This window comes from Schistosoma haematobium, chromosome 1 (assembly GCF_000699445.3).
Source record: "Schistosoma haematobium chromosome 1, whole genome shotgun sequence".
NCBI classification, from domain to species: Eukaryota; Metazoa; Platyhelminthes; class Trematoda; order Strigeidida; family Schistosomatidae; genus Schistosoma; species Schistosoma haematobium.
In genome coordinates this window covers 29,433,073-29,447,867 of record NC_067196.1, presented here as the reverse complement: position 1 = coordinate 29,447,867, position 14,795 = coordinate 29,433,073, and the positions used below count along the sequence as shown (strand labels likewise).

Sequence of the window (14,795 nt, the reverse complement as noted above, 5' to 3'; positions counted from 1 at the left end):
AATCCCAAATACAATATCCCCTAGTGTGATCATTGCTTCCTGTCTGACTCGAATGCTTGTCCATTTGTTACTACGAGAGTATGTGCAAAACACTTTCGGGAATTACTAGCTCGTATTATTAGTAGTACTTACAGTGGTAGACGTTTGAGTACGCCAGGTATATGAGGGAAGAAGCTAAGTACATATATGTACTCACGTCATCATCCTTTTGATATCTTAAGTCTTCAGAAATTAACTTTCACAACATCTTACGGACTCATACAGTGAATTCTTATTTTTGTACAGTTAACGATAATTAAATAAGTGAAAACAATGAAGATCAAACTGCTTTCCTAATTTTTATTCTATACCGATTAGTTCACTAGTAGAAAAAAATTCGTCCCATTCACTGATAGAATTTGGGAAGCACTAAAGTAATATACAAATATTGCACTGGTCACTTCTTAATGGACGACCAATTGTAAATATATCAGTCCTATAGAAGGATAATCAAGACGTAAATAGCTCACTGGTAAAGTTTCATAGTGTGAAACTGGGTAACTTAATTCCAAATCCCACAGGGAAAATCCGTCCCCTCAGAATCTCAGGTATGCCTTACTGGTATGCGAACTAGCACGAAACTTCGTCCACGTCTTCCTATCGACTATCTTCAATCACCTAAAGCTTATGTCATTTTTATATCTTGAAAATGGATTTGATATAGGCCTATGATAATTGCCGATTGCCGGACCATTGAACTTATTCTTATACGAGAGGGCTTGGTAGCGGAATTAATAGAACCTCAATTGTGACACAACATTTCAACAATATTCCACTTTTACGAAACACATAGAAAAGACAGAAGTTCAAGAAAATTGATATTTAAGCCAAGTTTAAATCGTACAACTCTGTATAGATATATCAATAAAAACATGACCTTGGAGCACAAAGAAAGTTACTAAACTGAAAGTACTGACAATCGGTCAGAAAAGCGAAAAGGCTATGCGAAAATTGGAATTAGAAAAGACTCACACTTAATTATCGTCACCAGCAAGAGCTTAACGTTTAATTAAAAGAAAGATAATCCTTTGATCTCCCTGAATACTACCCAATCAAGGAGATAGTTTTTTTCATAATCATTAAAAAAGTAATCGAATTCAAAATTGATATTTTACAAAAAGTAGAAAACAAAAACAGTCGTTTACATACACACATGAGCATAAACAAACAAATAAAGAAAAATTCATACTTTGTACAATAACGTTAGCAACAATGTTCAAATTACTGTTGAGGATAACAAATTTCTTTTACAGAAATTGGTATAAAAAATTGCAAAACAAAAATGCTGAATTCATCTAAACAAAACAGCAAAATTCAAATAAAAGTTGTATTCATCTTTCTCTTTTAAAAATATTGAAATCTGGATAGAAAAAAGTCATCTGAAAGAAAATGTTTCCGTCTTGTACTCATTTTTTTCAAAAAAAATCATTGAGGTGAATATGAGAAAATAGGTAGAACATTTTGGAATTGACATATTGTGATAATAAACTATAAAACAGATTTTACATTGAACACATGAATCACACTGATAAACAGAACATAATAAGCTTAAGATATGGGATGAAAATAATGGTATTATGTATTTTACCTGAATTATTGTGTGATTGAGGTAATGATGATATTTACAAATTTCTATCAAAATGGTTACAGCCAACCGCACTGGTGTATACTACTAAATCACAAACGGCATAAATAATTAGTCAGGCAAATAGATAGGTAGTATCGAATTTGATGTTATTAACAGTAACAATCATAGTGATTAATTAGGTTTTAATAATGGATCTAAGATATTCGACTGTCTTGATAATCGTCCAGATGTTAAGTCCGATTCCAACTCATATAACTGCCCCATAAAGGCGAAATTTGGTGCAATCACCGAACGTTTCGATTTCACATATTGATAAGCATCGCTTAGTGACAAACTTGAATAGTTCATTAAATAAGCAATAATTAAAGCTGGTGATCTGGACACACCAGCTTGACAATGAACAAGTACAGTTTTGCCAGAGCAACGAACTTCTTCTATGGAGAGACAATTTTTTCAAAGGAAAAACATTGATGAAGTAAACAAAAATGAAACAGCACTTTTTATGAGGTACCAATAATCATAAAATTAGAAAACGTTACTTCATTTCCCATTTTAAACAAAATCTTAGCTGTAATGACAAAATAAGTGGGTTGATGAAATCACTAGTAGGATTGATGAGACGGGACGGACGATTCACTTATGCAGCAGACCCAAAAATTCCAAACATGTAGATCTTAGAAAACGGAATTAGCGAAAAATTTGTTCAATCTACTAGGGAATTATAATTTTTGTTGATAAACAAACCATTCAGACAAGCTATTGTGTTGTAATATCAAGCAACAAGCAATTAATTTAAAGTTAGACATATACTTTAGCTAGTTTAGCAGAGACTGGTAAATATTTCTATTTGAATCTATACTCCATTAGTTTCAGAATTTCTATGTACATAAAGACCAACTGCAAAGTATCAGTGACCTTATTTATCTAAAGTTCATTTTATCGCTATACCTTGGAATAAGCAAGACAAGCGTTCGTGTGTAATTAGTCTACAATAACATGTGTATCATAACAGTCAATAGAAAATATGTAAACAGCTAATTGTTAAAAGTTTCGTGAAGACTGGTTTAATTTGTACGTCGTACTCGTAACAGATTGATCTCAGTTGAAGTGCTGTTAAAAATTAAGGAGCATTGGTAAACTGTGTGTCCTCGTAAAAACTGATTCGCCCTAATACGGGGCTTTCCTCGGTAGTAAACATCCACAACCCCACAATGTCAGGAACCTACGGTTTCCATTTTTTGTGATGAATATCTAACCAGTAAAACTACTGGATAAGCATTCAATGACACAATTTTAAGTTCAATCAATCTGAGATATAGCACGACGATTATCCAATGTTATAGATGACAACTTCCATACTTCCGCCATGTTTGAACCCCATTAATGACGACTTCTCAGTAGAACTTTAGGAATATCTTGAAGAAAGTCAGGGGCGAATTGACTATTACAGTTTAGTTGAAAACGTTTTGTGGAGATTGGTTTAATTTCTAGGTGTCAGTCGTCATTGATCTGCAACGCTGAGGTATCCTATACAAGGATGGAACGACTTTCCATTGCTCCCGTGTTTTCATTGGTACCCTAAATCAGATCATTTTGTAATGAATAGTACCTAGAAAACAATATTTCGTCTCATTTTGACGTCAAATGTTGAATTCAACCATCAGATACACAATAGATTTAGGAAAAAAGTATTCGATGAGTTCAAGCTTTTATCTAGAATTTTTTACTCGAGTAATAAAGACTTTTTTTATAGGAATCATAAAGCCCAAAGAGTGCGTTATACAAAAGCAAAATAATCGATTACATGTAACCAACAGAATAAGTAAATGAATACGACAGTGGGTTGATGGATAAGAGAATAAGGTATAATGTATAGTGTACAATACGAAAATATTAAATTTTATCTAATAACCATTAATAACTATCATAAACAACTTGAAAAAATCAATATATAATGTTTTCGTTGTCTAGACACAATACGTATGTTTATTTGATGTCATGTTTACGATCAACAGAATTCGACAAGAAATGAAATGAACTGTAATAGTTAATCGTAAATGAACACCTTCAGAAGTATTTAATAAGAACATCTCTAAACAAGTGGTAACTATAAAAATATTCATGAACATTATTCATAATTTTTTTTAAAACACTGTGTTGTCTGTTGTCGCTAGTTTGTTATCTCAACGACAACAACAACAACATGAACTACTGATTAACGTATTAGATATATTTAACTTAGATCTACACATTTAAAACAAGTCTTCTATACTATTTCTTGAAAGAAGTGATCTAATGCATAAAAAATGTGTTCAGTATTTAGAGTTTAATTCATTAGATTTTATATGAATTTCGGATATTATTACATTCAAATATGGCATATTGTATGTACATTACAATCCTGCTTAAATTGTTCTAGATATTTGTTTAAGAAATTCGTGTCAATTATTTAATGTTTTGTGAATAGTTAAAAAACAATTACTGCTTGAGAATTCATACATAAGATTACATAACATCCTTCCGATATAGTACATTCGTTACTTCAAATCACTTATTCCACATTATGTATACTACCGACAAAACATGATATTTCGTAGTTTTAAATTACAGATAATTACTGAAAACCAAAATTTTTTCGTTCAGTGCTCCTTAAAACGGGTACGTGATGTATAACTTCCTAATTCAACAAACTCCACAACCCAGTATACTAAGATATTCAGTGTCGTTGAATCAAATGGTTTCATTCCTAACTGATTAGTTACTAATTTTAGGTGATATTACTGCTGCACCGTAGGACATTAATATATTATAGCATTAGTTTGATGACTAACATTTCGGTGCAGTTTATCCGAGTAAAATTAATGTATACATTTGTTTTATCACATTTATTGACCAATTAGATAAATATTTCAAACTTTAGATCCATCACTTAAGTTTGGAACGATGTTAAATCTATTTAAGATGAGTCATTGTTTGTCTGGAATTATCGTCTGTCTGTTTATCAATCACTTTCTCAAGATAAAAACAGTGACATATTTTTCCAGACTGACTCAGCATAGATAGAGGCATAACAGACAGCATTGTTATATTTTACAAATTATAAAGCAGTGAATCACGACCGAGACATGACTCATCAAATTAGTATTATTTCAAGATTATGTTTATCATATATCGAAAGAAATTAGGACGAAGACAAGAAAACAAAGTATGGTATGTAACTTGTCTGGACTTCTTCAGGGCAATAATCAAACTATTCGTTCCAATCTTGAGGAATATTCGTATAAATGATTGTCCTAGAATGCTTTATAAGTTCCATGTATATTGTACTTATTACGCCATTACACAACATGAACCAATCTTTTTCAATCCCAGTAGGTAATTTTAAATCTGAATATCTTGGAGACATTGTTTGGATTTCATAATGACTGAATTGTGGATAGACATATAGTTTGACTAGTATCTACATTATGTACCTGTTGCTCACCTCTACCTGAAACAATTTTGACAACGGAAGGTTTTGTTAAGAATTGAAGTTAAAAGTTGTGCACTTTACGTCTTCTTGAAGTAACTGACTCTTTACTTATCAAATGGTGAGTGATGCAATCCACAGCAATCATATAGCCAGTTTGCATAGAAAGTTTCAACTAAGTGATTACGTAGGGAACAATCAAGTGATATAGTTGTTGAGGTGTAGCTAATTCTCACATAAATAACATAAATACACATAATTTATTTAATGACCAAAATTTAGTGTTATTGAATATCGTACACGAAAATAAAAAATATAGAATGACTATTTACATACCGATGAATTGAAATGCTGATGTAAAATACGATCGTAAATCTTGTGAATGTGAATCGTTTGCAGGAAGACGACAGCAATTAAATCGCGATTCATCAAGAAATGGTGTTTTAATAGTTACATTTAAAATTGAATCTATACCATGTTTATTTAAAATCTTTTCACTTTGACCATCGTATTCATTCCCTAGATTGGAAAAAAGGAAAAGAAAGACAAAATAATTAAGATGAAATCAAGTTTTGTGTTAATCGAGTACCAAAACATTGTACAACACAAATCTTAATGAAATTATACAATATCATATGTTTGCATATCTATGAATGAGCCTATGTAAGTATCAACATCAAGTTATACATGGTATATTAACCTGAATAAAAAACAATTCATCAAATGAATTTGTTACTGTCAGGTTTTTTCCATAGATGATGGATATGTTTTATAGGCGTACAAGTGACCAACCTTCACATTAATATAGTATGTTTACAATTTATAAATATGTAGCCACTATATATATTGTGCAGAAAAGTTTAAACATTTGTGTCATTATTTAGAAGTACTATAAATATTATACACAAATGATATTATTACACTTATCGATTTATTTATGTAATTATGGTTAACGCAGTTAAGGACAACATGTAAGCAATCTCAACTATAATAATGTGAAATGTGACAACATGAATACTTGAGCCATATCTTAATTTGTTGACAGATGGATGGGAAAATTTGACGAGACGAATAACTGAGTACAAAATTGAACTCGAACCATAGAATGGCGGATCACTGTCTACTAGTCTCGGTGTGTTACAAAAACCAAGTCTAAACAGGAAACCGGTCTGTGTGCCATGTTCGTTACAATTGATTGATTACTGGGTAGTGATCAATGTCATCTGTGTGCCATGTTCTGCATATCGATTGCAAAAGAAAAAAGAGGAGGACTATTTTCAAATGACAAATAAATACCCAGTACTAAATAGCTGTCAAAGTATAAACCCAATCCCTTCCAACTAAGTATTATGTTGTCAGATTATCTAACTTCAAACTAGGATGGTAAAATTTTCAAACTTTTTGATGGATAGAAAATTGTTTGAAAAATAACTTCGTGGACAAAGATCAAGAGCTGAAAATTTCTATGAGGATATTTTGGACATGATCTATGTGATAAAACTTTAAAATCATAATGAGTAGAACAGTGATAAACTTGGAAAAATATCACTATAAAATAAGATCTGAAAGCCCTGGCTTCGATCCTCCGGAACGGGACTCATGAATGTCCACTGTTGGGGAATCCCATAATGGGGTAAAACAAATATCCGATTTTTCTGATTTTCAGTGATTGTTTGACTAAGATCGGTGTCGTAAATGTAGGCCTTGAAATAAGATATGCATGACAGAAATTTTACAAGTTTATGTATTGTAATCAAGTTCATTTATCTAGTGAAAATTGGTGTCAGTTCTGTGTTTTCAGCAGCAGTGACATTACTCAGTATGAATTAAAGTGAAGAGAGAATTGAAAGTTTAATAAAGTGGTCAAAAGTGGGTTTAAGCACTACTTGGTCACTTTTTTGAAACTTAGAGTGATGAAAGTTAAGCTAACACAATATTAATATTTGACAGGCACATTGATGTATAAAACGCCATTTTGATTACAAATGATTCATATTTATGTTGGTACTAAATGTATTTACAACTGGATTGCACTGATTTTAAAATCATCATGGCATGATGTCACCGACATGATGATAATCTATGATTCCTTTATGCTGAGAGTTATCGTTCAAGTTTAAGGACTTAAATGTATTGCACATACTGTCAAGTTATTTAGACTGAGATAAGTGGAGTGGTCCATCAATGACCCTAGATGTAGTATGCCTGCATGATCAAATGTATTGTTTTTATTTTATTTTAAAAAGTGTTATTCTCTTCAGTGAACGAAATGTTTTACAAACGCCATGGTGAAACAAACAATATCTTACGTAATATATTTCTACATGGAAATATAATATAACTATAACTCATCATACGAAATCATTTAATGGGATATTTTGTTTTTACCTAGATATAGAAAAGGGAATATTCGACTGATTTCGGCACGAAATATATCTTTTGGATCACCAGGATCATTATCAGTTACACAAAATCCTGCTAGATTCCATTGTTTTCCAATAAAATTTGCAGTTGAGTTACAGCGGTTAATTATTGTTGAAGCTAAACTATTAGATTGTTTTACTGAATTGTGTAACCGAATCGGCTTGTATTCTGTATTTCCTGCAGACAAGCCTAAACCCGGTAACAATATTGGTGAACATTTGAATTCTAATTTTCGACACTTTATTTTTGTAAGTTGAATGTTCAAAGAATGAGCGAACTTATCCTTTATATTTCTCGACTCATTATGAGTTATATTTTCAGTGTGACTGGTTTTCGAATCATCACTTATAGATTGAGATTCGGATAACGGCTGTTCACATAAATGATGATAAGAATTGCAAAACTCTTGAATACCGCCTGAACGAAAAAATAAAACACAAAAGAAACAAAATAAATGTTACTAAACATAATCCAAAACATATATATGTATATATAACTCAGTCTGTAGCTCTTCTACGGTTCCTCGCGGTCCCAAGCCCGGGTAAAGGAGGAAGCTTGGAATGAGGTCAGCAACCCCATCCAGTAGAAAACAACCTTGCTAAAAAATGCTAAAGATTGAACAAATTAAACCATTTGTACTCTGCCCTGAGAGTTGAAGAATCTTCATTCAGAAGAATTAAGACGCCTCATGGTGAAAGTCGAGATTCTTCGGTAGTCATGAGGCCGATGTCCCTTTCTAACAACTGGAACAACAATTAATGTAGGTACACGGAGTATCCATACAATTTGGGAGACTGGGAGGACCAATCATATTGTTACGGAAATGAGGAGATACAACTTGGTTCTCGGAACCAGTGAAATCATTGGATCCAACATGGGCAGAAGACGTTAGATTTCAGAGAGATGCTGCTATACTCCGGTCACGAAGAAAATGCTCCATACACTCAGTGAGTTGCTCTGATGGTGTCCAAAGAAGCGCGAAATGCACTTATGGGATAGGAATCTCATGGATCCAAGATCATGAAAGCATCTTTCAAAAAAAAGAGGAAATTACAATGAATGTTATCCAATGTTATGCACCCACCAATCATGGAAATGACGACGATAAGTCAGTTATACGTGGGGCTGCAATCGATCAAAGTGAAATGTCCAGGAAAGGACCTAACCATCATGATGAGAGAGACCTAAGAGTCAACGTAGGAATGGACAACATCCGATGTGAAGATGTCATACGACGACATGAACTGACTAGGAGAAAAGAATGAGAATGGTGAGAGAATTGTAAAGTTATGTACATTCAACAAAATGGTTATAGGCGGCACAGTATACCACGACAAACGCACACACAGAGCTACATGGATCTCACCGGACCACACAACACAGAACCAGATTGATATATTTGTATCAATAAAAAATTCACAAGGTTAATGGAAGATGAACGAACGAAAGGAGCTAATATAGCTTCGTACTACTACTTGATGGTTCACTACAGCCTTCTTTCAACATATTGACAAACTCAACGAATTCAAGGTGGCTCATAATGACAAGTTCCTAGCACTACAAGATCTCAAAGACGAAGAAACTACTATGGTGGACAATAGGAAAGGGATCAAATAAACACTAACTTCAACGTCTCAGGAGGTTCTGGACCGCAAGAGGCATCATCAAAATGAATGAATCTCTCAATAGTGTTACTCGACTGGACGAAAGGTTCAGTAGATGTCCAGCTCTGAGATAAACAGGCTGGATTCTGTAAGGACCGATCGTACACAGACCAAATCGCGACATTACGAATCATTGTTGAGCAATCGATTGCATGGAAGTCGCCAGCATACATTAATTTCCTTGACTGTGAGAAAGCGTTTGACAACTTGGACAAGGGAATGTTATAAAAATTTTTCGACACTATGGTGTACCTGAGAAGATCAATATCATACGAGATTAATACTATAAACCACACTACAACGTCGTGCATATAGGACAGATGACAAACGCATTCAAAGTGAGGGCCGGAGTCAGACAAGGCTGCTTACTCTCCCACTTTCTCTTTCTTCCAATGGTTGAATGGATTATGAAGACCTCGACATCTGGGGGGGGGTTGACACGGAATAAAATAGACAACCTGGATGCAACTAGAAGATGTAGACTTCACAGATAACCTAGCTCTTCTATCCTATGCACACGAATAAATGCAAGTGAAGACAAAAACTGTAGCAAAAGCCTCTGTCTGCAACATTAGGCCTCAACATACACAAGATCCTCAAACATAACACGGAGAACACCAACACAATCACACTTGATGGAGAAATTCTAGAAGATGTGGAAACTCTCACGTACCTGAACAGCATCACATATGGACAAAGAGGATCCGATGAAGACGTAAAGGCAAGGATTGGTAAAACAACAACAGCACTCCTACAGTTGAGGAAAATATGGGACTCAAAACAAATGTCTGCAAGCCAAAATCAAAGTGAGAATCTTCAATACGAACATCAACACAGTTCTACTGTACGGAGCTGAAGCTTGGAGAACTACCACATTCATCATCAAAAAAATACGAGTATTTATAAACAGTTGTCTAAGTAAGATACTCAATGTCCGTTGGCCGGATACCATCATTAACAGCCTACTGTGAGAGAGAAAATACCGACCTCCAAATGACGGAAAAGTTAGGAGAAGACGTTGAAGATGAATCGGACATTCATTGCGGAAATCACCAAACTGTATCACGAGGTAAGCCCTAACTAGGAATCCTGAAGGGAAACGGAAAAGAGGAAGATCAATGCAATGCGTTGAGTTGGAGATCGGAAGTAGACATGAAAAGGATGAATAGGAACTGGGAAGAAACGGAAAGGATTGTCCAGGATAGAGTTAGATGTAGAGTACCGGTGGGCGGTCTATGATGTCTCACGATGGGTAACAGGAATTATATTTATATATATGACTTGTCAAGTACAAATCAGGGTACTCAGGTCTGATCCCTACATATTTTGCTATGGTGAACGTCCAACCGTGACCCATTTATCTTGATTTAATTAACTACGGAACATTGCTGTCCAACAAGTAAAATGTGTGGTTAAAAGCCAAGCACATAAACCAGTAGTTGGCAAATAGGTTATCTGAGATTTTCGTAGCTGAGACCAATATTTTATTTATAGCTGACCTTATCAAATATTGCGAAATTTTCAGTAATTTAAAAATACATTAGTGCATGTGAGTGTCATTCTAATGTGCTATTATAATTTTATTTGGCAACTGGTCAATACACTGAGTGTATCTGTAAAACAAATTCATTTATGTTACTACTAATTATAGGAGTTACTATTATTGTTTCAAATTTAACTTATAAGCTTATAACTGAGGCATGGACGGTCGATAAACCTGAAACATGACCAACCCAGGATTATTTTAGTGTTTAGGATATTCTGTGAATGACCAATAGTAAAGTTACTTTCCCAACTGCGGAACTATCCAGTACTGAATACCAAACAGCTAACAATCAAACGTCTAAATCTCACAATAAACACTAAATAAATCAGTCCCTATGTTGGAATCTAATGCTTTATCCATTCGTAAATTTTTGCACTATATGTCACTCCCAATATGACATTTATTATACTATCGTTTAGAACTTCACGATGTTGAGTCCCAAACAAGTAATCATTGATTGCTAGATGGAAATTCACCTAACTAAATATCTCTCTAGTCTAAATAAATGTCGCCCAAAATATGGCGATAACATTGTCTTTTAAAACTTTATAGTGGTACGTCACAATCCTGACCTTGACATATCACCATTTTAAATAATAAGAATATTAAAGTAGAAATTAACGAGATTATGTTTACTATTTTATCAGTTTGTAGTGAAATGTATGTTATCAAAATGTTTATATCTATATATATGAAGTCATTTTATTTTATTAACTCAACACTAATAAGACAGAAAACAAACTTATTGGGTATTAAAAGAAATGGCTTCACCAAAAAGTACTTCAGTTTAACCTATATCTAGTAATGCACAGTGATAAGCAACTTCCATATTACGATTTCTGATATCTACTTAGTTGAAAACGACGAAGACGAATGCTTGCTGGCAGCTTATATTGAGCGAAGATCTACGTATTAAGAAACATTTTGTGGTTTTAAACTAAAATTTGGAAAACGTACGATAGTGAGTTATTATTATTATTATTATTATTATTATTATTATTGTGTCTCAAACTAGAAAATAAAACCATATGGACGTTTACAATATTCAGTAGCTAATTTCAAGTTAAGATCCACTCCAATATCTACAATCTATTAAAATATATTAACTTCGCCTGAAACCTTTCTCGGGTTTACCATTTCCAAGCCCGGATAAGGGAGGGTTGGGCATAGGGCTGGTAATCCCGTCCGTAGGAAACAATCTTACCAAAAATACGCTAACAATTGGAATAAATTTTTCTCTTATCTTCATCTAAATGAATCTATTTTATATCTTAAGGTTTGAACTGAACACTTTACTAATCACATGATGAAATCAATAAACTAGTAATGTCAGAAACAAACAAATAAATTGCTATAGTTAGTAGGTTTTTATTAAGTCTTACATTAACTAATAGGCACAAGTTAAACCTTATAAAGACATATTTTACTATTCGTGAAATATGTATCCCATGAAATGTGCTTTTACACTTAAAACTAGTGTATTAAAAAAATCAGCTTATAAGAAAGTGTTTATTTTGCTCAACAGAAATACAGTTAGCAAATAATTAAACAAAAATAAGGTTTGTGAGCTGTATTCGTCACAGACTGATTTCGTTTGAGGAACCACTTAAAAGCAGGGCCACTTAATAGCTATTTCGCCCTAACATAAAACTGTTCTGAAATGGTCATCCCCGACCTCACCTGGAATCTTACCTAAGAAAAAGATCTAATAATACGATTTCAAATTCAATCGATTTGAGATATTGCACAACGATTATCCAATTTTATTGGTAACAACTATCCTACTTTCGAAGTTACTGAACTCCACCAATTCTTATTGATGCTTCAAATGAAATCAATTTCTGACGAATATAACCTACAAAGCAATCCAATCGTCAACAAAGCAAGTTGAAGACAACAAAGAATAATTCAGTTATCTAACCAAGTTTTGAATCGAAGTTTTTAGTATGATACTAAGGTTTTAAAAAATACTCTCACTGAACACTTGAATGTATACACGAGACCTTAATCTTTGGAGTTTGCTTCTCAGAGATTATACATAAAATACTGAGTACACTTTTATTTTATAAGGGATGTAGTCAATAACATTTTTTTTCATGTGACACACATGACAATAAACATGTAAAGTTTTTTTTAATTGAAACAGATTCCTCTAATTTCGATTACGTTATAATTATATTAAAGATACTAACAAAAAATTAATATTTATAGGAAGCGATGCATGTGTATAAAATATATTTCAGTTACCTTTGAGAACTCTTGCATCTAAATGATGAACATCAATCAAGTGTTTAACCAAGCAGTGAAGAAGATCTTTTAACATAGGAAATCCACCGATATCAGAATCAGTATAGATGATTATTAAACGGTAGTTAGGTTGGTAGTCCTTTAGATTATGAGTATTAAAACATTGTTCTCTAGCACGTAAATAATTATTTAGCACTGGCAATGCACGACGTAACTTTACACGAGATTCACATGGTATGCCGATTGCTGTTTGTATTCGTAAATTAGCTTGAGAGGCAAGACTTCTTATGTCAAGTATGAGCGGTACACATTGTTTACATGAATAGTTTGAGGTTAGTAATGAAGCCAGTTCATCACAATCAATAAATTTTATGCCTGAACTAACAGGATTATTGGCAGATTGTTTGTTTTCAGATGGATAATTTACTTCAATCGGTGATAGAATATCCAACGGAGTTGATGTCATCTGATTACTTAACGTCAAGTGGTGAACTGATTCCAACTTCAGGCGTTTTCCTTCATTTTTACATTCTAAAGTCGTTTCATCAGCATCATTTTGTGATGACTGTTTGCATGTTCGTTTTTGACCAATATTTTCGGGCACTACATTCATCGTTAATAAATTGCGTGGTAAATTTTTCTGAAATCCAACACTTTGACAGTGAATTGTCATTGTAATATTGGTAGTAAACCCAACCTCTCCGATGGACAGTGCGCCGACTATCTATGGTTGACTATGCGTAAACTGACTCTTATTTATTGTATCTGAAGGTCATATTTTAATACACCAATAGTCAATTAGTTTTCATAATCCTAAGCTAAAATTTAATTGGTTAAAATACTTGTATATGCGATTGATTACGGGTGTTAGATGACGAAGATAAATGTGATTTAGATCAGTCACATGGATTATCTAGTGACTATTAGGTAGACCATAACTTGATTGACATTTCATAAGAAAATATTCTTTACAAAATGGTCATTTTTATTTCGTCCATAATTTGCTATTTACTGATGAATTTTTTATTTTAAATTTTCTATCGGTAACATGGATTTTTGGTGAAACTTCATAAATTTTTCATTAGATTAGGTTATCCTTAAAGTTAGTTCGTCTATTTTCAAATGTACTGTCAAGGAAACTGAAATCCGATTCGTTACCCAATTACTCTGATAAGTAAAATGTATGAATATTTATTGCTGACTAGGTTTTAACTAAATTTCGACTCATTAGCTGAGTTGTATCATATTCACCCTTGAAAATTAAGGGTTATGTCAACACGAATTTAAGGTGGAACATCTGCACCAGTACTTTCGAATCTTCAGTGACTTTACAATGAATATCAACCTGTGATGTTAAGCATATAAACAGCTACTTAAAAGGTAACCGTATGTCGTATGAATATTCTTCTTAAGACATCAGCTTTTGTTTTCTCATCGTTAATCAGTTTTGAAGAATAAAGTAGAACTTTGAAAAAAGCTTCGTTTGATTAAAATGTACTGCAGACTGATCTAAGGTGTTATCCTCCTGTTTGTTAGTAAAAGACATGGAGTTTGAAGTGATAGGGTGGTTGTTGGAGGTAGTCGACGGAACCCTGTTTAGACCTAGGTTTCGTGCAGTTTGGCACTTATCAGCAACGTGTACCTGTGGTCCTGGGGTAACTGGTGCTTCCTGATGGACTCGACTCCGATCACTCAGCTTCATCGTCACAGATGTTACCACTGAGCTATCCGTGCGGCGAATGACCTTCTTTAGAACTGGGATTTACTTAAAATTGATTGGTCATTGGGTGGTGACAATCGGTCAAGTCAATTAATATA

General features: G+C 33.5%; 1 protein-coding gene across 1 annotated transcript; it reads right to left on the bottom strand.

Annotated features, from left to right (window-relative positions):
- Nucleotides 1–701: 701 nt before the first annotated feature.
- MS3_00007012 (uncharacterized protein) lies at nt 702–13,968 on the bottom strand. The gene is made up of 4 exons (XM_051215266.1): nt 12,978–13,968; nt 9,858–10,273; nt 7,485–7,937; nt 702–5,615 (listed from the first exon to the last, which is right to left on the bottom strand). The coding sequence occupies exons 1-2, from the start codon at nt 13,648–13,650 to the stop codon at nt 9,960–9,962; spliced, it is 987 nt and encodes a 328-aa protein (XP_051073656.1). The 5' UTR covers nt 13,651–13,968; the 3' UTR covers nt 702–5,615; nt 7,485–7,937; nt 9,858–9,959.
- Nucleotides 13,969–14,795: the final 827 nt, after the last annotated feature.

Bases quoted from the DNA above. Each gene is read 5' to 3' on its own strand.
- MS3_00007012 (XM_051215266.1), bottom strand. From the start codon at position 13,650: ATGACAATTCACTGTCAAAGTGTTGGATTTCAGAAAAATTTACCACGC. The intron at 10,274-12,977 runs GTAACTGAAATA...GTTTCCCTTCAG, and splicing joins AGATGCAAGAGTTCTCAAAG to GATTCCTAGTTAGGGCTTAC.